General features: G+C 52.3%; 2 protein-coding genes across 10 annotated transcripts; one reads left to right on the plus strand and one right to left on the minus strand.

The window, feature by feature from the left end:
- Positions 1-9,686: 9,686 nt before the first annotated feature.
- On the plus strand, positions 9,687-14,052 carry Slc25a39 (solute carrier family 25 member 39). 4 transcript variants are annotated; one of them, XM_046442798.2, is made up of 12 exons: positions 9,687-9,814; positions 10,758-10,857; positions 10,981-11,040; positions 11,167-11,211; positions 11,462-11,595; positions 12,135-12,202; positions 12,343-12,467; positions 12,660-12,833; positions 12,924-13,033; positions 13,253-13,334; positions 13,412-13,492; positions 13,572-14,052. In XM_046442798.2, exons 2-12 carry the CDS (start codon positions 10,773-10,775, stop codon positions 13,685-13,687), a joined length of 1,080 nt encoding a protein of 359 aa, XP_046298754.1. In that variant the 5' UTR covers positions 9,687-9,814; positions 10,758-10,772; the 3' UTR covers positions 13,688-14,052. The 4 variants fall into 4 exon arrangements, with proteins under 4 accessions (XP_046298754.1, XP_046298755.1, XP_046298756.1 ...); XM_046442799.2 differs by having other exon boundaries at positions 11,486-11,595; XM_046442800.2 differs by lacking the exon at positions 11,167-11,211 and having other exon boundaries at positions 11,486-11,595.
- A 977-nt stretch (positions 14,053-15,029) lies between these two features.
- Positions 15,030-24,034, minus strand: Rundc3a (RUN domain containing 3A). Of its 6 annotated transcripts, none has more exons than XM_046442804.2 (11): positions 23,879-24,034; positions 20,242-20,357; positions 19,735-19,868; positions 19,478-19,563; positions 18,488-18,577; positions 18,303-18,383; positions 17,996-18,161; positions 17,724-17,881; positions 16,866-17,003; positions 16,652-16,758; positions 15,030-15,633 (listed from the first exon to the last, which is right to left on the minus strand). In XM_046442804.2, exons 1-11 carry the CDS (start codon positions 23,983-23,985, stop codon positions 15,491-15,493), a joined length of 1,326 nt encoding a protein of 441 aa, XP_046298760.1. In that variant the 5' UTR covers positions 23,986-24,034; the 3' UTR covers positions 15,030-15,490. The 6 variants fall into 6 exon arrangements, with proteins under 6 accessions (XP_046298760.1, XP_046298759.1, XP_046298764.1 ...); XM_046442803.2 differs by having other exon boundaries at positions 19,735-19,871; XM_046442808.2 differs by having other exon boundaries at positions 19,735-19,883.
- Positions 24,035-24,472: the final 438 nt, after the last annotated feature.

The following is a 24,472-nucleotide window of genomic DNA, read 5'->3' on the forward strand; positions in this document are numbered from 1 at the left end:
TCTTTCTTTCTTTCTTTTTATGTGGTGCTGAGGATCGAACACAGTACCTCACACATGCAAGGCAAGTGCTGTACCACTGAGCCCCAGCCCCAGCCCCCACATTGTGTCTTTATATGCTAAATTTGGCCACTCTGGAAGGCTAAGGTTGGAGAGAGGTTACAAAAACAGCTGCCTTCCCCACCCCCACCTCCTCTGCCCCTTCCTGCCTGAGTCACCTTGTGAGCAATTATTGCCCCAGTTCCTGAGGCCCCTCCTCTCATCATCTGCCCTCCTGGTGCACCTGACCAGCCACCTGCTGGGCTGTGCATCCCGCAGACTCCAGGGGTAGATGAGTCACCCAGAAGTCCTATTTGCTGAGGAGACCCCTCCCCCTCCACAGAAGCCCAGAGAGAGTCACACAGCCTTTTTGGATTTTTGGATTTCTCAAGGGTAGAGGAGGGGGAGAGAGAGTCCCAGAAGCTGTGGGCAGAAGATATTCAACTGTTCCAAAAAGCTATACTGGAAGGGACATTAGTGCTCAGTGCTCCCCCACTTTACAGGAGAGGAAACTGAGCCTCAGACAGGCTCAGGCCAAGGCCTGGAAGACTCATGAGGTATAAAGTGCCCAGGCCAGGGTTCTGGGTTGAGGCAGGGCCTGCTTCACAGGATGCATGCAACCAGGACCAACCTGGTACTGAGAGGGGCCTATGCTTGGTTGAATGCTCTCTTGTCCAGTTCTTGAAATTATTTTTAGTGGTGCTGGAGGTAGAACTCAGGACCTCACAGGCACCAGGCAAGTGTTCTACCACTGAGCTACACCCTCCGTCCTGAATTATTAAATAATTTTCTTTCAAGGGACCCCATATTTTCATCTACTCTGGACCATGCAAATTATATAACCTGACCTAGTTCTAGGCCCAGGTCCCTCTCAACTTCTTCATCCTCAAATTTAAGATGCAATGCAGATTCCCGGGATTGCTTCTTTCATTGTAAAGATCAAATGGGAGTGGTAGGCTTAAGAAAATGTTTTGCCTACTGTCAGATCAGGCTGGGCAGGTAGCAACCAAAGTGCAGCCCGGGCTGCTTTGTTTTAAGTTGCCACTAAGTCGCCACCAAGTCGCTGCCACCGACCTAACACTTACTGCAAACGCTCTAAAGAAGCAGGGATTTTTTAGTTTAAGATAGAGCCAGCAGGGCAGCCCGGCATGGAGTGCACACCTGTAATTACAGGAGGATCCCGAGGCAGGATGATCGCAAATTTGAGGCCAGCCTGTCCCAAAATAAAAAATCAAAAGGGCTAGGGGTGTAGCTCAGTGGTAAAGCGCCCCTGGGTTCAATCCCCAGAGATGGGGATGGGCTTTGTACCCAGGTCTCCAGAAGCTCCCTAGCCAGGGGTGACCCCCTCTTCCCCTTTGGCTCCATCTTTCTGTCCAGCTGACCCACAGGACAGTCAGGTAGAGACAGCAGGGGCAGAGGATGAGTCCTCAGCTCACAGGTGGGGCAGGGGAAGTCCCATTGCACAAGAGTGTCCCTCTTAAGGAGGAAAGGGAAACCAGAGCTGGGGGGTGGGGCCCCAGCTGTGGGTGGGGGTGGGGAGGGGAAGCAGGACCAGGCTGGTTCCTAGGCTGTGGCAGGGTATTTGGGAACAGAGGTGCTGGATAAATTTAGCAGCACCACATTCCTGTACCAGCACAGTCCAAGAACTTGCCCAGTGACGGTGGGCAGGTCACTTCCCTGTTTTGTTTCCTTTTTACTCACTGTTTTGTTTTTTAACAAAGTGTAAGGACTGGGGATGTGGCTGAATGATGAAGCACTCCTGGGTTCAATTTTTGGGTATGCCAAGAACTATAACCCAAAGCAGCGTTTTTGTCCTTCCTCACTCAATAGATAAGATTCCCACAAGCATGGAAGTAGACTGGGATCAGACAGACAGATATCTTCCCGGCCTACTAGCCCAGCTTCAGCTCTGCCTCTCACCAGCTGGATGACCTGGGCTCTGATCCTAAATGTCTTCACCTGGGGAATGGGGTAACACCAAGGTGTGCAGGAGGATCAAATGTGGGACAGTTGCTATGTAAAAGGCCGAGCACATAATAATTCCTCAATAAACTGTTATTTCCTTCTCCATTACGTCTCTCTGAAAGAATTTCACAAGCAAATTGTATGTATTCAAGGACAAGGGAATTTTTTCCCAATTAAACTTTACAAAATTAATGATATAAAATCTTTTTTTTTTTTTTTTTGGTATTGGAGATTGAACCCAGTGGCGCTTAAACACCAAGCCATATCTCCAGCCCCTTTTTGTATTTTATTTAGAGACAGGGTATCACTGAGTTGCTTAGGGCCTCACTTTTGCTGAGACTGTCTTTGAACTCATGATCTTCCTGTCTCAGCCTCCCAAGCCACTGGGATTACAGGTGTGCACTACCATGCCTGGCAAAATTATTCAGATAGACTCTGATCCTACTAAAGTGAAAAATAAGACTTCCCAAACAAACAAAACACAAGCACTCAGGTACTCTAAATTATCTCCAGTTGCTCCCGATGGTGTCCTTTGGCTCACACCTAAGGATCCCATGACCTTCCTCTGGGACAGGATGACCACTGAGCCTGGAAGACTTGCAGGGCCTGAGCCCTGCTCGGTGGTCTGACCAGGGTGTTGAGTCTGTGGGTATATGGAGTACCTTTCCCCACCCTGTGCTTTTCTGAACTTGAGGATTTGGGGTCTTGTCATCAACTGGTCTCTGAGGTTTTGTTTTGCTTTTGATGCTGGGGATGGAACCTAGGGCCTCGCACATGCTGGACAAGTGCTCCACCACTACATACCACCTAGCCTTCAGTGAATGGCCTCTGAATTGCTCTTGGACTCTTGAAGATGGAGCCCCCCGTCACCAAGGGCAGTATGTGGACAGCTGGGGACATGGAAACGAAGAACAGCTTGGGCTGTGGCCACTGTGGACTCACTGGCTGTTAGAGCTGGGAGTTCAGGAGGGTAGGGCAGGAGGCAGGAGCCGAGAGAACAAGATCTGCACTCTGTTTTGAATGTCTGTGCTGAGACCTTACAGTGACACCACACAGCATTAGCTCCATCTCACACATGAGCCAGATGCTAAGAGTCTTGTCCCAAGTCACCCAACCAGGAGGTGGTGGTGTCAATATCTAAGTTCAAGTTAGTCAGATCCCAGAGCTTTCACACATGTCACCAGACTCTGCTGGATGCTGACAACGGCTCAGCTGGCAGCCCGGATCCTGCCCACAGCTCTTCCAACCCACCTGAACTTCTGGCCCCTTCTCTAGGCAGTTCCTGGAGGTGTCAGGAGACAGCAACTTGAGGGACTTGGAGCGGCCACTTAACTCCTCAGTTTCCTCATCTGTAAAATGGGTAACACAATAACCCAGCACACCCTTCACACAGTCATGTGAAGTTCAAACAGGATAATGGATGTGAGGAAATCTTGTAAACTGGCACATTAAAAACAAGCATTCTTTCTTAGGACATCAAAGGGTTCCTCTGGTTAACCTGGTGACTTGTCTCTGAAGCAATGGGCCAGGGTCTAAGTGAAGAAACTACCCTTCCCAGATAGCTCAGCATCATCTCCAGAACACAAAGAAGGACGGAGAAGAGGCCGCCGCAGGAGGAACTGGCCTCCCAGGGCATCTTCCCGTCACAGACCACCTTTCCCACCCCACACCTCTCCATTTAAACCTCAGCAGCCCAGGGAGGAAGTAGGGCCAGGAGTATTATTCTTTTCATTTTATTTTTATGTTTTACTGGAGCTTGAATCCAGGGGCACTTTACCACTGAGCTACCTTCCCAGCTTTTTTTTTTTTTTTTTTTCCATTTTGAGACAGGGTCTCACTAAGTTACTGAGGGTGGCTTTGAACTCTCAATCCTCCTGCCTCAGTCTCCCAAGCTGCTGGGATTACAGGCATGAGCCACTGCGCCAGGCAAAAAAAAAAACCTATTTATATATATATATATATATATATATATATATATATATATATATATATATTTTTTTTTTTTTTTGGTAACTGGACACAATATCTTTATTTTATTTATTTATTTTTATGTGGTGCTGAGGATCGAACCCAGGACCTCCCACATGCTAGGTGAGTGCTCTACAGCTGAGCCACAATCCCAGCCCCTAAAAAAAAAAAACAACCCTATTTTTTAAAAATGTGGTAAAACAGAGTTGTCTTCCAGGTCTGATAATTATGAACATGTTTCTCATGCCTGTAATTGTCCAGAAAGACAGAGAAAAATTGAGAGATCTGTCCTTGTTGTTGAAATTCCTTGCTGTGTTAGAACATCCTTCACTTTATAGGACATTGAGTACCCCTGACCTGCCATCTATCAAATGCCAGAAGTCCTGACCTCGGGACAACCAAAAATGGCAATAGCCTCAAATTTTTCAAAAATATCCCCTAGGGGGCAGTGGTGCTCCTGTTGGGAGCAACTGTCCAGAGCTCTGCTGTTTATCTTTGAGATTGTTTTACACCATGATATAGAGATCTGCCTTCCTTCCCAAGTGTATGGTATTCATCATATGGAGATGCTGTCAGGCACTTAGCAGTTCCCTCCCTAGGGACATTCTGCTGTTAAAAACGTGGCTTCAACAAAGAAGGCCAAGTTTGTATTTCATTTCACAATTGTGCAAGCAGATGTCTAGAGAAAAACTCTTAGAAGGGTCCTGGCCCAGTCAAAGGTTCAAGCATTTTGAATTTGATAGTAACGCCTGGTCAAAAACTGTCTTCCAAAACAGAGGTGCTTTCCTCCAGCTGAGCAGAGCTCTGGGAGTCAGGCTGTGGGGCAATTCTGGAAGATCTTAGCTAGGGCCCTTCTGGTGTCCAGAAACTCCCAACCCACCTTCTCAGATTTTGGGGAGGGGAAGGCAGAGAGGACTTTTCCCAGCTGACATGGTCCAGGCAATTACATTTATTTATTTACCTATTTATTTATTTTTGGAGTTTCGGGGATTGAACTCAGGGGCACTTGGCCACTCAGCCACATCCCCAGCCTTATTTATATTTTATTTAGAGACAGGGTCTCACTGAGTTGCTTAGCACCTCGATTTTGCTGAGGCTGACTTTGAACTTGCAATCCTCCTGGTTCAGCCTCCTGAGCCCCTGAGATTACAGACATGTGCCAACACGTCCAACAACATTTATTTTTGTTTGTTTGTTTTCAGAGCTGGGTATCAAATCCAAGACTTTCCACATGCTAGGTACCCATTCCACCAACACATAACACCACCTGCTTACCAGCCTATTTTTTTTTCTTTCCTTTTAGGTCCTGGGGATTAAATCCAGGAGTGTTCTACCACTGAGTTACATATCCAGTCTTGTTTATTGTATTTATTTATTTGATACTGAGGACTTATAACCCAGGGCGCTTTACCACTGAAGCTACATCTCAGCCCTTTTCTATTTTTTATTTTGAAACAGGGTCTCACTAAGTTGCTTAGAGCCTTGCTAAATTGTTGAAGCTGGCCTTGAAGTTGCAATCCTCCTGTCTCAGCCTCCCAAGCCACTGGGATTACAGGTATGCACTATTGCTCCCAGTCCCATTTATCTATCTATTTTTTAAAAAAATATTTATTGTTTTAGTTATAGGTGGACACAATATTTTATTTTTTTATGTGGTGCTGAGGATTGAATCCAGTGCCTCATGCATGGTAGGTGAGCGTAAAAACTTTACCTCTGAGCCACAACCCCAGCCCTCTATCTATTTTTGGTACTGGGATTTAACTCAGGAGTGCTTTATCATTGAGCCACACCCACAACTGCTTTAAAATTAATTAATTTAAAATTAAAATTAATTAATTAATTTTAAAATTTTGAGACAGAGTCTTGCTAAATTGCTTAGGGCCTCACTAAATTGCTGAGGTTGACCTTGTAATCCTTTTGCCTAGGCCTTCTGAGTAGCTGTGATTACCTACCGGTGTGTGCTTTTTTTTTTTGAGGCACGGTCTTGATCTTTCTAAATTGTCCACATTGGCAGGGAACTTGCAATCCTCCTGCCTCAGTCTCCCATGTAACTGGCTAAACCATTTGAGACTGAGTTGTAAACTTCATACATTCACCCTCTCTTAGGCCTTGGGGGTGAGAGGAGCTGGAGGGGACACTTCCCCTGCCCCAGGGCTTACCCTAGAAGAATTCAGTCTCATAATAAATCAGTTCCTTGGGTGTCAGGCAGCATTTATCTGTCAGTCTTTTTTTTTTTTTTTTTTGTAGTACTGAGGATTGAACCCAGGGCCTTGTGCTTGTGAGGCAAGCACTCTACCAACTGAGCTATATCCCCAGCCCTTATCTGTCAGTCTTTACAGTCATCCTGCAGCTGCTATGTTCTCCCCTTTTGCAGTTGAAAGGAGTTTTGCCTTTTAATCTGTAAGAAGAGGATGCTGATGGCCACATAGGGTCATATGCTGCCTGAGGGGGACCACTGGGCACATGATCAGTTTGTCCCTGGCTGACATAGCCAAGCTATTGATTACCCCTCCTCAGGCCTCCAGGCTTGCTCCTCTGTGCAGGCATGTCTAGCCAGGGCTACAGAACTTCTAGGAACTGTGATCTACTCAGCTCTGAGCCCCTAGTAGGGTCTACAGAACCATTTCTTTTCTCTTTTTTGTGGGGGAGGGCTACTGGGAATTGAACCCAGCGGTGCTTAACCACTGAGACACATCCCCAGCCCTTTTTTAATATTTTATTTGGAGACAGGGTCTGGCTGAGTTACTTAGGCCTTGCTAATTTGCTGAGGCTGGCTTTGAATTCGCAATTCTCCTGTCTCAGCCTCCTGAACTGCTGGGATAATAGGCATCTGTCACCTTGCCTGGCACAGAACCATTTCTTTTTTTTTTTTTTTTTTTTAAATATTTATTTATTAGTTTTCGGCAGACACAACATCTTTGTTTGTATGTGGTGCTGAGGATCGAACCCGGGCCGCACGCATGCCAGGCGAGCGCGCTACCGCTTGAGCCACATCCCCAGCCCCCACTCTTGTTATCCACACTTCCACATCAGGAGGCAGAGACGGGACCAGAACCTCAGGGAACTTGATGTGTTACAGGTGGTGGTGGGGGGGAGCAATTAATAACAGTAGTGGTAATAGTAATTATTGATTTGTGTGTGGCCTATGTTACTCAGGACTCTAAAGACTTCATAGGGGGGCTGGGGATGTGGCTCAAGCGGTAGCTCGCTCCCCTGGCATGTGTGCGGCCCAAGTTTGATCCTCAGCACCACATAAACAAAGATGTGTCCGCTGTAAACTAAAGAATAAATATTAAAATTCTAAAAAAAAAAAAAGAGACTTCACAGGGGTTGGGATTGTAGCTCAGTGGTAGTGTGCTTGTCTAGCCTGAAGAGACCCTGAGTTCAATCCCTTCATAGGTATTAACTCATTAAATACATAATCCCTTTGAGGTAAGCACATCATTATTATCAGCTTACTTCAAAAAGGGGAAACTAAGGTTTACAGAGATTAAGATACTTGCTAAACTGTTACCGCTGTTGACCGGTGATGAGTCTTTGCTTCCCCGATGTTGAAGAATAACACCAGAGAAGCAGAGTAGAAATTAGAAGTTTATTAAAGGACAGCAGAAAAGACTTCTCCGGGAGGAAGAAGGGGACCCAAGAGATGGAATCCGTGGAAGTTCGGTTGTTTCCCCTTTTTATAGTTCTTTCAGTGATGGAATGTAGGTGGGAAGGCCTGAAGGCTGGGACACAGGTGGGCCAAAGAAGTAATCTGGGCAGGAAGGACTTCGGAGTTAGCATCTTCAAGTTTGCTGGGGGCGGTTCATTAACACTTCTTTGGGATGGGCTCTAGCCTTGGGCTTTTTCCTGGACTTCATTAACATTCCATGAGTTGTCCTGCATTTCCCAGAATTCATTCTCAACATGGCCTCCATTTTAGATCTTACTACACTGACTACCTAACTTTAAATCTTGCTTCACAACCACTGAAGAAGGTAGTGAGACATTGGAAACCAGGACCTGCCTTCCCACCCACGCACACACGTGCTCAGATCTACTCCCCTAGTGGTGCTGGGGGAGTAGATCCACCTAACTGAGAACTTTCTTTTTCTTTTTTCTTTTCTTTTACTTTTTTTTTTTTTTTTTTTGAGTGACCTCCAGGGACTCCGTTTTCTCGTCTGTAAAATGGAAGAGTGTGTTTTTGTGGAGGAGGGTCTGGGTTCTATCTCACATTAGGAAAGTATTAGTTTCCTTTTCTGTGAAACAGGAAGAATAATTTTTTCGCTGTTGGCTGTGAAACTGTTGGGTAAACCATTAACTTTGAGGTCGTATAGGACCTTGATGGGGGCTGGATCTTTGAAGTGATTTTATGTCATTTCCCAGCTTGAGGTGGGAAGGGAATGGAAAGGGCGACTTCCCTTGGACTCTTCAGTTACCCGACTACTTCATCGGATTGCAAGCTCTCCGCCCTGTTAACTGGGAGTTTTGAGCAGTGGAGAGCCGCAAGGCCTTTTCTCCGGGAAAGCTTATGGTTGGCCCCTTGGCATCCACGTGCTAACCTGGCCGGCTGGGAGGCTCCAGCTCCGGTCCCGACCAGTTGGAGCCTAAGGGGCGGGGAAGGTAGTGACGTCAAAATCACCGCCTATCCTCCTTAAAGGCACAGGCTTACTCCGAACTCGGTTTTGTGTGTGTGTGTGTGTGTGTGTGTTAGGACAAAAAAAATCATATGACTCAAAAGTTTTAAAGGTGAAGTGGAGGTGGCGTCAAAGGTGCGGGGCTGTGCAGGAGAAAAGGTTCTCGCTGAGAAACTGGATCAGAAACGTCAGCACTGGATTTAAGCCCGCCTCACCTGGGGAGGCAGCCGGGTGCAAGGGGAAAAGTTCCTGAAGGTTCGAATTCCGGGCTCTTAACTTTGAACCTCAGTTTAACCTGTAAAATGGTGCAGCCTAATTCAAAAAAAGTTTTTTGAGCCTTGGAAGACTATGGGAAAATAACCCAGCACAAATACTGTCAGTTCCTTACTCCCCGACTCAATGCTTTCACCGTGTGCTCCAGGAATTCCTGAGCCAACCCGTTGTTGAAACTTGCCCAAAGTCTCAGGGGGATGGAACCCAGGTCTCCCGGCACCCGGGTCAACTTTCCCAGTGTCCAGGACGCCTGGCCCGGGTTATGGCTCTAACTTATCTGCACACTCGCAAGTGCTCTGCAGTTCATAAAGCAGTTTCGGAGTTGCAGCCGCGTTTCACTATCGGTAAAAAGGGCGATGCTAATTCCTGCCAGACACTATCGCCATAAAATGGTAAAACTTCAGCAGGGCGTAGACTGGCCAACGTTTGCCTATGAACTGGTGTATTTCCTAGCGACCTCGAAGAACTGATGAGGACACCGAAGAGGCGAACCGTACGATACCCACGCCGTCTGGAAAGTTGCTGCGAGCGCTGAGATTCCCGGCGCAGTGATCCACAGGGATGTAGGCGAGGTGGGGCTTGTGAAAACACGCGTCAAGTGCGGTGCAGCAGCCTGGTCAAGAGCGACGTGGAGACAGCGACCTTGACCCTCAGGCTTCAAGGAGCGCTGGGCAAGGATGGAATAAGCCCGCGAGACAGCGGCGCAGAGGCGGGACTACGGCAGGTGGGGCAAGAGAAAGCGAGTGGGTGGGACCTGGAGCACTCCCGGTAGGAGACCGGTTGGCCCACGAAGGCGGGGCTTAGAAGCTGTTCGGGGGCGGGGTCAGCTAGACCAGTTTCCTAGTCCGCCCTGTGCGAGGCGGGCTAGCGCGCGCGCACCCAGCACCGGCCGCGGAGCCGCTGTGGGCCCGATGGGCCCCAGGCGCCGCGCCGCGCGAGCACCGGCTTGGAGCCAGGTGGGCGGGCCGAAGCTGGGGGCCGGCTGGGATCCGAAGCGGGAGTGGGATGTCGGGGGGTCCCTCTGGACTGATTCCAGGCTGGGAACGCTGAGTCGCGGGCCACTGGGCCCTCTTACCCAACGCTGGGAGGGGGCAGGTCCCGGAGGGTCGGGAACAGGTCTTTCTCCTCGACCCTGCCTGTGACCTCTCTGCTGTCCCCATCTCGTATTCCGGGGAGAGAGGCAGAGGAAATGTTTCTTATCCAGGTCTTAGGGCCTGCTCTGTGCGGCCCCGGAATGCAGAGTGTGGGGGGAGTGCCAGGCACCCCAGCCAGCAGTCGGGGGAAAGGCGGATGGACCTTTCTCGACGACATCAGATTTGTTTACACATTTCCTTTGATGCCCAGCCCCACTTTTCTTCGCCCAATAACTCGAGGGGCGCAGGTGCCCACCCCCGGGACTGGGTGCTGTAGCCGGGTCCAGAGGGAGCAAGCAGCTCAGTAGTTTTGATCTTTGGGCCGCTAGGGCCAAACCCGGTGTCTGCACTTAAGTGCACAGTAAGCATGTGTGGTGTGGGTGAGGAAATGGCATTGGGCCATAATTTCCATTAACTGACCACTCCTGAAGTGCTGGAGTAACCTTGGATAGGTCACCTGTCTTGCCTGAGCCTTAGTTTCCACGTTAGCAAAATGAGACTGACCCCAGCTGTTTGGGAAGATTATTGTGAGGATTATTGAGGCAATTGCTTGGGTGCACTATAGGGGTGAGCATCAGTTAAAATCCCAAAGAGCTGCCTCATGGCTACCCCTCCCCGTGAGGCTTGGTATTCCATTTTTAAAAACTTTTGGTTTCTGTTGGGTGGATAGGACCCAGCCTCCCTCTACATGGTAAGCAAGTGTTCTACCATTGAGCCATACTCCCAGCCAAGTTGGTGCTCCATGTGACTGCAGTTTGTTTTTCAGGATTGAAACAACAAGATGGCTGACCAGGACCTGGGGGGCATTAGCCCTTTCCAACAAATGGTGGCCTCAGGGGCTGGGGCTGTGGTCACCTCTCTCTTCAGTAAGACCTGGGAAGATGGGATGTGAGCAGATGGGGATTGGGGTAGACCAAAAACCAAAGGTGGCACCTTTGTTCTGGGGGAGGGTGAAATGGTGGGGTCCTGAAAGGAGCCTTCTCCCCCAGCGACACCCTTGGATGTGGTGAAGGTCCGCTTGCAGTCTCAGCGCCCCTCAGTAGCCAATGGTGAGTACCTGACCATGATGCCAAATGGAGGGGTGGGGGTCTGGACAAAGTGAGGATCTCCCCGAAATGGGGTCCTTTAGGTGGGTGGGTAGCTCTCTTGACTTGAGGGGCTGCCTTGTATTTTAGAGCTGACACGTCCCTCCAGACTCTGGAGCCTTTCCTACACCAAATGTGAGTGCCCTAAGCCACAAGGAGCATGGGAGGGTTAAGGGAGGGAGTGTCCCAGTGTCCTCAGGTAAATTGTGGGCCCCCTAGTCATGAGCTAGCACTACCTTCAGATTATGTCCCCTTGCCCTCTGTCCTATATAAGAACATCCATGCAGGGATTCCAGCCTCAATTGGCCTACCAAGGATGGGGACTCACCACCTCCCTGCAAGGTTCCAGGGCCCTGTCATCCTAATACCTCTTCCCCTTCCCCAGCACCTTCCTCTCTCCCATCCACAGGGAAGTGTCTCCTATACTGCAATGGTGTCCTGGAGCCCCTGTACCTATGCCCAAATGGTACCCGCTGTACCACCTGGTTTCGTGATCCTACCCGCTTCACTGGCACTCTGGTGAGGAGCAGGGAAGAATGATATTGCAAGGCACGTAGAGGCAGCCAGTTCATTTTGGGAAGGGCTTCCCAGAGGAATTAGTGCCTCTGAGGTTTTTGTTTCGTTTTGTTTTCCTGTATTGGGGTCAAACCCAGGGCTCTGCCCACGTTAGGCAAGTGCCCTACCACTAAGCCATATTCCTAAACTTCCAAAGGCTTTATTATTGTTATTATTTATTTATTTATTAGTTGTTGATGGACCTTTATTTTATTAATTTGTTCATACATAGTGCTGAGGATCGAACCCAGTGCCTCACACATGCTAGGCAAGTGCTCTACCACTGATATACAACCCCAGCCCCCAAAAGGTTTTGAAGGGGGAATTGGGGTCCACCTGGAGCTAACTGGTAGGCTGTAGGTATGGAGACCTGAGGGACTAACTACTTCTCAGGGCTGTGAGCAGAGGCTGAGGGCATTAGGCCAGGGCCCAGCCTGGTCAGCCCATCTCAGGCTTTGTTCATGTCTGTTCTTTCCCCTTTTTTCTGGTGCCCATGTGGCTAGGATGCTTTTGTGAAGATTGTGAGGCATGAGGGCACCAGGACCCTGTGGAGTGGCCTCCCAGCCACCTTGTAAGTAGCCAAGTCCTGGGTATTCCCTTCCTTTGGTGCCTGTTGATCCCTTGCTCTCTCTCTCTGTTGGCTGGCTGGCTGGGGCAGGGGATGCTTGGGAGCCTTTGGGAGTCCTAGCTTACCTCTGTCCACATCCCTAGGGTGATGACTGTGCCAGCTACTGCCGTCTACTTCACTGCCTATGATCAACTCAAGACCTTCCTCTGTGGGCAAGCCCTGACTTCTGACCTCTATGCACCTATGGTTGCTGGTGCACTGGCTCGCTGTGAGCATAGGCCTATGCCCTTGATCTCCCTCTGTCCCTGCCTGTACCTGAGCCCAGTCAGTCCCAGTTCCCAGGCCTAAACTGCCACCTTGAGGGTGGGGGGATGTTTTAGACCCCCGGTCCTAGGTCAGCAGTGGGAACTACCATATGGGACCTGAAATCTGAACTCTTTGCACTGTCCACCCCCTGCAGTGGGCACTGTGACAGTGATCAGTCCCTTGGAACTTGTACGGACAAAGCTGCAGGCTCAGCACGTATCATACCGTGAGCTAGGTACCTGTGTCCGGGCTGCGGTGGCTCAGGGTGGCTGGCGCTCATTGTGGCTGGGCTGGGGCCCTACAGCCCTTCGAGATGTACCCTTCTCAGGTAGGCATCCAGGAGTATAGGGAGTGGGGTATGGGAGTCCTGGAATGTTGTGGCCTCCTCACCTCTTATGAGTGCCCCCCACTTCCCAAGCTCTGTACTGGTTCAACTATGAGCTGGTGAAGAGATGGCTGAATGGGCCCAGACCAAAGGACCAGACATCTGTGGGCATCAGCTTCGTAGCTGGCGGCATCTCAGGGACGGTGAGTTGACTGGACTAGGTTTGAGGCCAATGGAGGTATCCCTGGGGGCACTTGAGGGTTGATGGAGATGCCCAGGAGAAGAGTCCTCACCAGCAGTACATTACATCAGGGTCCTTAGGCATACCTAGAAGGCCTTTATCCCTCTCCAGGAGCCACCAGTGTGCCAAGGATAGGGGTCATGGGAATGGGGATGAGCTAGCCCTCTTCTCACCCTACCAGGTGGCTGCCGTCTTGACTCTACCCTTTGATGTGGTGAAGACACAGCGGCAGGTAGCGCTGGGAGCTGTAGAAGCTGTAAGAGGTGAGCTGCCAGGCAAGTGGAGTGAGGGGCGGGCAGGGGCCCAAGTTGATCGTGCTGAATCGGCCTTGAATTTGCAGTGAAGCCCCCGCGCGTTGACTCCACCTGGCTGCTGCTTCAGAGGATACGGGCAGAATCAGGCACCAAGGGACTCTTTGCAGGTGGGTATCTGTCTGTGTGAGCCTGCATCTGTTTGTCTGGAACCCTGACCCCTGACCTGGGCCTTCCTTCTTGTTTTAGGCTTCCTCCCGAGGATCATCAAGGCTGCCCCCTCCTGTGCTATCATGATCAGCACTTACGAGTTTGGCAAAAGCTTCTTCCAGAGGCTCAACCGAGAAAAGCCTCTGGGCCATTAAATGGGGCCAGGAGATGGACTGTCTAGCTCTTCCCGTGGATCGGGGGCAGGAGGAGACTGAGTCAAGTGCCTTTTCCTCAGCACTCAGGGGACGGGCCTCGTTTCCCTTTTCTCCCAACCAAGAGCCCCAGGTAGGGCTGTCCCCCAACCCTGGGCCATCCAGGCCTTCCTTAGACCCAGCTAGATTCCTGTTGCTCCCCCTTTCCAGGATCATCACTTTCCCACCCCCAAGTTCAAGACCAAATCTGTTCTTTGCCTGCCTCTTGTGTTTGCTTTGTGTTTGCTGTAGCTGGGCCTCCAGGAGCCAAGAAGCCCTGAGCTAAGTGTTTCCCTGCCTCTTCATGCTGTCTAAAAATGATGAACTTCTGTGTGGTGCTTCTGTCTGCTGCGGCCAGGCATGGGGGGAGTGGCCTAGGAGGGATCCTGATGCTGGCTTTGACTGACCAGAGTGGCACCCATGAAGAAGCCCTCCTTAACTTAGGGAGGGTCAAGTTGAAGACCCAAAATTGAGGGAGGTGACAAGTTGACATTGTGGTCGTGAGGTCCCTTCAGTGTGGACCCAGTGTGTTAGAAGAGAGAGATATCTCCCCAAAAGCACACTTAGGTGACAGGGAAAGACAGGCAGTTTCTTAACTGCCAGGTTCTGGCTAATGGACACGTTTGCAACTTTGGGATAAAGCTGAAATGGTTGGATCTGTGGCATGGAAACACTCCCCAGGGCTGACTCTTATCCTGTCCCCAGAGGGTTCTATCTCTTCTGGTGATGAGCAGGTATTAAAAGAGGTCAGGTTGGGCTTGGGCTGTAGCTCAGGGGTTGAGTGCTTGCCTATCACGTGTGAGGGACTGAGTTTGATCCTTAGCCTCACATAAAAATAAACAAAGGCATGCTGTCCATCTAAAACTACTAAAAACAGCAACAACAAAAGATTTTAAAGAGATCAGTTGGCCAAGCACAGTGGTACATGCCTGTAATTCCAGCAACTCAGAAGGCAGAGGCAGGAGGATTGCAAGTTCACAGCCAGCCTCAGCAAATTAGCAAGGCCCTAAGCAATTTAGCCAGACCTTGTCTCAGAATTTTTTTAAAAAGGCCTGGGTGTGGTTAAGTGCCCCTGGGTTTATCCCTTGTACCAAAATAATAAAAGAAAGTCAGGTTGAAGTGGCATTTTCAGGTCTTGATCCTGCCCTGGGCAGACTTCATTACTTACAACATGTCATACAGAAACAAGTTGGTTCTGCTAACAGTGAGCCTTGCCTTGTTACAGGCCTGGCACTGGCTCTACTGCTTTCTGAACTTGGCATGGGGCCCTATCCCAGACCCCCCCCCCCCACAGATGAGGCCACCCTCAGTCCTCTGGTTTTTATTTGCCTGATCCCCCCAGAACCCCCATGTGGGGACGAGGAAGGAGTGACTCCAGAGGGTACATAAGGACAGACTAGAGAGGCAGGGCAGCAGGGTCGCCAAGGCTGGGCCGTCAGCTCTTGAGAGTGGGAGATGAGCGAAGGAGAGTCCAGAGGGATTCAGCTAGGCCTCAGGACCACCAGAAGAATGGAGTGGCTTCCCCAGTACTCCCTGTGGCCTTGGTCTTCCTGCCTCCCGCCCCCACTGCTTCCCTTTACAGCCCCGGCCTCCTTGGGCAGGAAGCTAAAACAGGCAAGAAGCAGGGGTTGGTTATCTTTTCCTCAGAGACCCCTGGCTGGGTGGGCAGCATTCTCTGGAAGGGCAGCCTGGACTGGGGGGATTCAAGGAAAAGTGGCAGGTGTCCATGGCCCCTGGCAGGTGGGGCTGGATTGCCCATGCCGCTTCTCAGCTGGGGCTCAGTGCTGGACTGCCCTCGGGACTGTCGCTCACCAGGCACTCGTTGGATTTGAAGCTCGCCAGGGACTTGCAGCTGGGGATGGAGGCCAGGGAGCCGCAGAGGCCCAGCATGGAGGGCGTGGGGTCCTTTCCTGGGAAGAAAGGGCGGGTGAGGTGGGACCAACCATTCTGCTTGTGTGTGAGTTGGGAGAGGGGAATGCAGGGTGGGCAGTGAAGGGACAGCCCTCAGGTCACCCACTGAGACTTTCTTGATCTCTTCTGGAGCATTTGTCATTTTCAATTAAACCTTGATTAAGCACCTGTTTCTGTCATGCACCATGCTGGGGACACTGTATTGTAATCATCAGTTTATGTCTCTCTCCCCCTGAGGTTCGTTCTCTTTTTATCCCTTTATTAATCATGCAGTGAGCAGTCGCTCTGTTCCAAGCACTGGGGATACAGAGAACGGAGAGACGTGGTCCCTGCCCTCAAGGAGCTCACAGTCTGGTGGGGGAGACAGACACACAGACAATCACAAACACAGTGTGGTGGGTTACATGTCCACAGCCTGCCTTGTCTCAAAGAAGATCTAGGGTCATCCAATACAGTGTGGTTATAAAAAAGACAGGAAGTCCAGCACAGGGAGAGCTAGGATGGGAAAAACAAGATGAAGCCAGGGGTGAGGGCAACACAACGCATGCGTTGAAGTCCTGGGTATTCGCTCGAAGGGAGCCACTAATTTGGCTCTGAGCTTCCTGGCAGCCAAAGAAAAGGGGGAAACAATGGTCAGGCAAGCAGTTCACAGTGTGCATAAGAGTAAATTAGGCTGAGGGATTCCCCAAGAATTTGTAAGCCCCATGAGGCTGTCATATCAAAAAGCCATTGAGCCCTCGCCATAAGCCAACAATGGTGATCATTTTTACCAACATTGCCATTGGACAGGTGGGAACAGGGCTCAGCAATATAAAGTGACTGGCTAAGTTTTCACAGCTTAGGGGAGGCATGGCCAGGATTTGCATTGGGTTCTGTCTGACACCCCAAACCAAGCTCTTCACGGCTGTCCTAAATGCTCAAGAAGGGCTGAGAGTATGAGGGGCTTGGCCAGGGCCTGACTGCAGACAGCTGAGGCCCTTCCTGGAGGGGTGCTGAATGCCAGGGTGGGGGGCTCACCGATGGGGCCCCAGGGCTCTTCGTCCCGCTTGCCCTCTCCTAGGCGCTGGGAGTCAGAGCTCAGACTGGCCTCAGCTGACAGCGGTTCGGTGCTCATGTAGCTGTGTCTGTAGTAGAGCAGAGAGAGATGGTGCTGGCAGAGGCCTACAGCCCCAGGCCATTCTTTCCTGGGGGCCCAGCACTCAGCCCCAAGCTAAGCCTACTTGGGACTTACCTCCTGTAGAGCTTGGATTTGCTGGTTCCCTCAGCCCCATTGAGTGTTCCCAGCGAGGGCCACTGGCTGACCAGGGGTGTTGTGAGTTCCTTGGAAGCCTGGGTCAGGGGGGCGTGGTCACCAGGGATCAGACCTGTCCTGGGAGGGGGAGGGGGGTCAGGCCTGGCTGAGAAAGGGAGCAGAAATAGGGAAGGGAGACTCAGCAGGGAAGGGGTTCGAGCAGGGGATAGGAAGGAAACCTGAGTAGCAAAAAGGTGGAAACAATGTTGGGGTCACTGGGGCAGACCCAGGCAAGCATGGAGATGGCACTAGTGGTTGTTGGAATGGAGTTGTAGGAGTAAGTTGGGATGGTGTGTGTGTGTGTGGTGTGGGGGACAGTAGAGAATAGTAAGTCATAGGAGATGGTGCTGAAGGGTCACGATTAGGGAAGAAAAGTTACAAAAATCTTTATGGGGATCCATAGGGGTGAGGTAGGGGTCTCCGGCGTGCAGCATTAGAGGACCTACGATTCAGATCCGGGTGTTAAACAGTGGGAATGATAACAATCACGTTGAAGGTCTCTGAGTAACAGAGGTCCTGTGAGTAAATGTTGGGGTCCCAGCATTAATGTAGGATGGCCACTCTAGCTGATGTGGGGAATTGAGGGGGACTGTGGGAGGTCACTGGCTCTTATGTTGAGGATAATGTTTGGAAGATATTGCCCAAATCTCAGGGCAGAGGTGATGACATCTGTGAACTGATGCAGGTGAGTTGGAACGCTGGTGTCAGGAAAGGTGATGCTAGCCAGTGGGGCTGGTGATGGGGTTCACCGGGATGATGTGTCGGGGATCAGGGGCCAGGACAGGCGGCCGCGCTCACAGCTGCTCCTGCAGCTCAAGGATCACGCCTTCGAGCTCCCGCTTCTCGCGCTGGTTCTGCGCCGCAGCCTCCTCCAGCTGCAGCAACAGCCGCCGATTCTCCGCCTCCAGGTCCTTCAGCTGCGACTCGCGCAGTCGCACCAGCTCCTCCAGGTAGCCCTGTGGGGCGACGGCACGGCCTGAGCCAAGCCGGTCCCAGCTACTGCCCTGGCCCTGCTCACCCGGTAGCTCCACCTCGGGCAGCTCCCTCGCCCCAAGCCACGCGTCGCGCACCTTCTGCGCATAGACGATGCGGAATTTCTGCTCCATCTTGTGCCACTTGTTGTACCAGCTGTCCTCGTCAGTGACGAGCGGCAGGTAGGGGTGTTCGGGGGAGTTGTCCTCGCTCGTGCTGCTCTCAGCGCTGTGCCGCTCCTCCTCGTCCGTCAGGTAGTCGTAGCTTGCGGGAGGGAGCAGTGGGTAGGGCCAGCCCTGCACTGCCCCAGCCTCGTCCTATACCCACCGGGGTGTGGACTAGGATGATGCTGTGCCCCGCCTCCTGTCCGCCAGCAGAGTACCCACCTCAATAATGGGCGCTCACCTCTGGGTGAACTTTAAATAGGGCGTGTAATCGATGACCACGGGAGTCTTCCCGTCCAGAACTTCGCCCTTTAGACAGAAGCTGGGGCGGAAGAGCCAGAGTTGGGGGAGGGAACGGGAATGCGAACATTTTGGAGGAAAACAGTCCCCTTGCCCCCCTACCACCATGCAGACCCCACGACCCACCTGAAGTCGATGACGCTCAGTCCTATCAGCATCCCGGTGAGGAGAGTGGCCTCCTCCCGCAGCATGATGGCTCCGGAGTCATAGAACCGCCTGTGAGGAGCCGGGAGGGACTGCAGGTACAGCTAGACCGAGGAGCCCCGCTCCCAGGATTTATCGGGTTTACTACAAACTTCCTGCTCAGTACTGGGGGGGGGTCTTGTCTTCCCCTCAGACTGGGGCTCCTTGGGGCTAGTGCCGGTGTCCCAGCTTAATGGAATGTGTTCTCTAAGAAAAGACTTCTCCATCCTCTCAGGTAACTAATCCCCACCAAGTACTTGGTCACCTGATCCTTTAAATCTTAAGCATTTTATGCTTGGCATACAGTAGGTACTCAAAAAATGAATCACTCTGAAATGATAGGGATAGATTGTAGTAAAAACGTAAATTGAGTGTGGCCATGTGACAGGTGGAGGTACATGCCCAGGGCTGTACCCAGACAGTGTCCCACAAACCTTCCTGCACAAGCACATTCTGCCTTGTTCCCCTGCCCCAGGAACCCAGTCTCTGGGAACCTTCAGTTTAGGGATTAAAGCTCCCCACATAGGGTCTGTGTGTTCTTGGGAAGTAAGTATAGAGCTGCTGCATTGTTTGAAGAACTTCACGCTCAGTAGGGCCATGGGCACAGGGTCACAGGTCATGGCACAGGGCCAAGGAGTAAAACAGACCATGGTTGAGGCTTGTTCAGAATTGTGTCCAAGAGTAGAGCTATGCATGCGGGGGAGGCACTGGAAATAAAGGCAAATAATGGGCAATAAAATGTGACCTGGAAGTGTTGGTGATGGTGCTAAGGTTGACCCAGAGAGGTCTGGAAAAAGTCCCATTGGGACTACAAGTCTCAGTGCATGCTGGGACTTGGAGTCCAAGTACTAAAGGTTGTTGCTGGAACTTATGTTCAGGCAACTATAAATGGGCACACTGGGACTTATGGTCCAAGCTGCCTATGGGTCTGACCTGGTAGTCCGGACGTCCCGCAGGGCTGTGGTGATATATTCTGACAAGCGCTTCTCCATCAGTGCTACCCGGATCCATGCCCGACCCTGCAAACATGCTCACATTTACTTGTCCCAGAGGGACCCATATGTCCAGCATCAGGTGTGGCCCTTCTCCCCAGTGCTTTGGGCAAGGGGTAAAGATCAAGGAGCAGGCAGGCACACTGTGTCCAGAGCAGGAATTAGTTGCCTTGGCCCTGCCCACCTCAGGCCCCTCACCTTGGCTCGGGCAGTACTGATGTTTTCCATGTTCTCGATGCTGCTCACACAGTTGTTGGGCACTTTGCTGCAGGCCAACCGGATATAATCCCAGAAGCCCCGCTGCCCATCTGAGCTGAACCAGCTCACTGGACCTGCTGGGGCACAGGCTGAGCCAGGGCAGGGAGGGGGCTCAGCAAAACCAGGGAATTTGGAGAGGATCCACACAATGAGGCACTTACATGCATCAGTGTAAGAAGCCACGCCCACATATCCCACCTCCCCAAACGTATGTGCACACACACGTGCACACAAAGGGCATGCCAGCACATAGCTGCATGCACAGTGATGGCAGAAGCCCTGCTCCTTTCCCCAGCTGTGCACATGAGCTGTATATGGCCCAGAATTGGGGGCCAGGGTCAGTAATAGGGTTCAGAAATCCATGGAGGATATCAGAGTGGGGTGCCTAGAAGCTAAAGGCTGGAAGTTGGAAGGGCTGGGGAATGAGGGGCAGGAACTCAGGCCCACCTTTGAAACGGTGGCTGAGGATCTGCTCCAAAATGGCTGCAAAATTAACAAACTCCTCAGATGAGTCATCGATGGGCTCTGCTGTGTACTTCTCCAGCAGGGTTTTCACAGAGAACCTGGTTGGGGGTAGGGAGACGGGGCAGTGGGGGGTCAGGTGAGAAGATAGGGTGATGGTGGTAGAGGAAAGGTGTCAGGCAGAGAGGGAGTGACTGGCAGAGAAGAGGTCATGAAGGGCATGGATATTGTGGGGAGGCAGGTGAGACTAGGAGGACCATAGGTTTGCCATGGCATGTGGTGTGAGAGGGTAGCAGATGTGTGTGGGGGGGATGACAGGTAGGAGACTGACAAAGTGGGTGACAGGAGAGGTGACAGCCAGAGAAAGGAAGCTTCAGGAACAAGGTATGAGAGGGGATGAAACAATAGGTAGAAAGATGAGGCACCAAGAGCTAGGAGGCTGTCCCCAACCCCTTCCTTCTGGACTACCCTCAGAGTTGTATTCTCTTGTGTGTGGGCTGAGGGTTGACCAGGAGTCAGAAACTGGTTTGTGACCCTGTCCTGAGCTGTCTTCTGTTGTTGCTAGAGCAACCTTCCATTCCTCAGGGGATGAGGCCAGTCACCTGTGCCTGGGCATGTGAGTTGGCATATGCACATGGAGCATGGGCGTGCATGGGTGGCCAGGTGGGCTCTCAACCCACAGATGTCCTCCTCCCCATGTTTCCTTCCTGGCTTTGTCACCCACATACCAGCTGCCCAGAACTAGACAGTGCAGAGCAGGGTAGAGGGAGGTGCAGGGTATGGGTCTGAAATGCACATTGGGTGGGAGGGGACATTGGCAGCAGATCCTTGAAAGGGGAATGGGGGCCCAGACATTGGCTTCTTAGGGAGGCAGGGAACCAAGGGAAGATAGTGAGTCTGAGGGCCTGGAGCCAGGCAGCCCCCATCCCGCTCCCCAGTGCTGCTGGGTGCTTCCTGCTCCCTCTGCAGTCCCTGCCCTACAGTCTCCACCTGCCACCCCTGCAGTGGAGTGGAGCAGGGGTAAGGACATGGCTTCTAGCATCCCATTATCTCCCTGTTATGGGGGGCAGAGAAGGGGTGGGGTGTCGAGGGATATGGAACATCCTTGGAACCCTCCTTTCATCTTTGTTAATCAAGTTCTGTAATGTGCCAAATGAGGAGTCAAGCAGGTATGTCTGATTCCAAAGCTCTTGTTATTTCTGCTATGTCTTGTGGCCTCCTGGCGGCTTGTCACAATTACTGAGGACCTGAACAGCTTCTGACTCCTCAGCCCTCCACTCTGCAACCCTCCAGTTCTGGAGCATTGGCCTCTGAGGCTTTCAAGCCAATGGCATTGCCAAGCCTGTGTCCCTCATTTTCCCTTTAGGCTTAGAATGGGTCTGGCTTGAGATCAGAGCCAGGTCAGTGTTGAGTCACATTAGAGGGGGTCGTCCTGCTCAGTTCAAATCCTATTTGGTTGGGTGAAAACAGGAATACTAGTTCTTGCCTCATTTAATTTTGGTTCAGATCCCAGGCAGGGATGGGGGAGGGTAAGTGTGCACAAGCTGCTGGGCAGGGGTGATGAGAGCTGGGCCACTAATGGAAGGCTGGCCCTGCTGGGAGGAATCCTGTGTTCAGGAAGTTATCTGGGTTTCATTATGCACCCCTCTCAATTTGATTTCTCTGGGTCATCTGGGTCACACCTTGACAGGGGCCTAGGGCTGGCTCAGTATGGCAGCCATCTACCATCTGTCCTCAGGGGTGCTGCAGAGCTGGTCATCGCCCCCAGGGAATCCCATGGTGTGTTCCCTCTTAGGAGGTGCAGTGACTGCAAGTTGCCATGGAGACAGGGAGGCCAGGGCCCAGGGGAGACTGCTGCCTGCTAAAGGGAGCCGTTCTGGGAGGCGGAGGTGAACCATGTGACAGTGAAAAGGCAGCAGGGGTCCCCCAAGGTTTCTGAGCCTTTTTCATGTCCCTAGTCCCCCAAATTTTAACCTTATCCCCCAGCTCTAAGCTACCTCCAGTCTACCTGAACCTCTGCGTCTCTAGTCTAGGCCAAGGGGAGTTCGTTCCTTTTCCCATGCACTCAAGGGGCCCAGCTCACCTGATAGGCAAGAGAAAGGAGAGGAACCTAGGAGGTCAAAAGCCAAGAGAGGAACATGAAAAGTGGCATCAGGACAGGACTGATTCTCTGTGCCAGGCACTGGGCTAGGCTTCTATATACTAGGCCATTACCATTTTTTGGTATGGCTTTTATATCTAAAATGGGTATGATGAGGGACCCAAGGCCCAGAGTGGTCGGGAGTCATTTCCAAGGTTGCAAAGCTAATACTTGAGGTAAAAACATGATCGTAGGTCCATCTAGCCTCAAAGACAGAAATCTTCACTTTATACCACACAGACAAGATTTGGGGAATAAGGGTGGAGGCGGCAGCTCATGCTTTGGGCTGGGTCATTGCTGCATTCCTTTTTTCCATTACATTCCAGGCATCTTTACAGAGGTCTGATGTGCACAGCTCTGTGCAAGTCACTAGGGATGTGATGGAGTGGGACAGATGCAATGTGACTGGATGTGTGCTCAGGAACCTGGAAACAGCTTTGGGAGCCAGAAGCAAGGGCATCAGGTGGACGCTGACTCCTGGGAGAAAAAGGGCTGAGGCCATGTGCAGGCAGGTGAGGTGGCAAGGGAAGACAACCCAGTCCTGCACTCAGGAGCACCCTGCCCTGAGAGGGGAACACCTGGTGGGCATCAGGCAGAGGAGACTGCAGATGGAGAAGGCAGCTGGCATGGAGATCCCAGAAGGGATGTGCAGGTGGGGGACCAGGGAGAGACTGAGTGGCTGGCCATTTTGCTGGCTTCAGGGTTAAGAGAGGGAGGGTGAGTCACACTGCAGGGTTGAAGTGGGAAGGATTGCTTCCTTGGCCCCAAGAAATCAGAAGAATTTTCCCAAACCTGCCATAGCCCCACCCTCAGGAACCAATGCTTCTGACCTCCCAATTTCCTCCCCTTGAACCCAGGGACCCAGGTTTCTGTGGATAGGCCCTGGGTTCTTCTTACAGCAGAGCAGTGCCCCTCACCCTTTACTGGACAGGTTCAGGGCCTTTGCCCACATGCCCAGTTGACTATCACAGGCTAGGGCTGCCCAGAGCCGGAGGAGGGCACCATCCTTACTCCAGGGTCTAGCATTAGGAGGTCTCCCAGGAAACCCCTGCCTGGGAAAGGCCAGGCTGACAGGGGTGGCAATGAGGGTACTTGGAGGGCATTCTTTCCCCCCATGGGTTCCCCACTGCCCACCCTGCTCCCCACTCCCAGAAGAGGAGCCAGCCATCTCCACCCCTCCCCCTCACACACAATGTCACTTCCTGGTTCTCACAGGAAGCTGCAGTGCCAATTAAACACCCCTCACCCCGCCAGGCCCCAGGCTGGGAATAGGCCTGGATTGGCCTAAAAGGATAAGGACCAGACTTCCCACAGCCCTCCAGGCTCTGGGCTTGGGAGAAACAGAGGACACGTTCCTTTGCATCCCCCCCTTTTCTCCGTGGCTGCTGGGCACCCTCCCTCCAGCATGCTCAGCCCAGGGTTCCGCAGCTGGCCCCAACCCCTCTCCCTGACACACCACCCCCGCCCGCCAGCGGCGCCCACCTGCACACGGTGATCAGGTTCCTACGCTCCACGGCCACGTTGCGGGAAGACGCTTTCTTGGAGGATAGCCCCAGAGCCATGGTGGTCTGGACAAGGCTCGCTTCCATCCAGATGTGCGGACACTGATGCCGCCGCCCGCTGCCCCCCCACCCCTCCCGGCTCCCCGGCCCCCTCGCCAGATCACGGCTGGGCCCTCTGTCCACCAGGGCCCATCGACCCCTTCACCGCCATCCCTGTGCCTTTACGCCGGGTGCCGGGTCCCCTTGCTCCCTCCCCCGGCGGCGATTCTGGAGCAAAACAAGGCCGGGGAGGGAGCTCTCCGAGGTGCTGAGCCGGGGCCCGTCACCCCCTCCCCCAGCCGCCCGCCCCCCTCGGCCGGTGACGTCAGGGCCATCGGGCTCCGCCCCCCAGCAGACCGGGGACCAATCCGCAGAGGGTGCAGGGTCTGGGGGAAGGGGGAAGGGCTGGGGCCCCTGGGAGAGCGGAGGGGGTCCTCGCAAGAGGCCGAAATTGCCCGCAGGAACAGAGGGGCCTGTCCTCCACCTCCACAATCGAGGCCCGGACTGCTCTTCGCGTTTCTGAGCTCCGAAGCCC

This window comes from Marmota monax, unplaced genomic scaffold (genome assembly GCF_021218885.2).
Source record: "Marmota monax isolate L192 unplaced genomic scaffold, Marmota_monax_Labrador192_F-V1.1 WCK01_AAM20220418_F8-fsc00205, whole genome shotgun sequence".
Classification (NCBI taxonomy): domain Eukaryota; kingdom Metazoa; phylum Chordata; class Mammalia; order Rodentia; family Sciuridae; genus Marmota; species Marmota monax.

Coding starts and splice junctions, on each gene's coding strand:
- Rundc3a (XM_046442808.2), bottom strand. CDS start 23,985: ATGGAAGCGAGCCTTGTCCAGACCACCATGGCTCTGGGGCTATCCTCC. Junction 19,884..20,241: donor CCTCAGCCACCGTTTCAAAG/GTGGGCCTGAGT, acceptor GCCCTGGCTCAG/CCTGTGCCCCAGCAGGTCCA. Junction 19,564..19,734: donor TCAGTACTGCCCGAGCCAAG/GTGAGGGGCCTG, acceptor GCATGTTTGCAG/GGTCGGGCATGGATCCGGGT.
- Slc25a39 (XM_046442798.2), top strand. CDS start 10,773: ATGGCTGACCAGGACCTGGGGGGCATTAGCCCTTTCCAACAAATGGTG. Junction 11,596..12,134: donor CCCGCTTCACTGGCACTCTG/GTGAGGAGCAGG, acceptor CCATGTGGCTAG/GATGCTTTTGTGAAGATTGT. Junction 12,203..12,342: donor AGTGGCCTCCCAGCCACCTT/GTAAGTAGCCAA, acceptor CCACATCCCTAG/GGTGATGACTGTGCCAGCTA.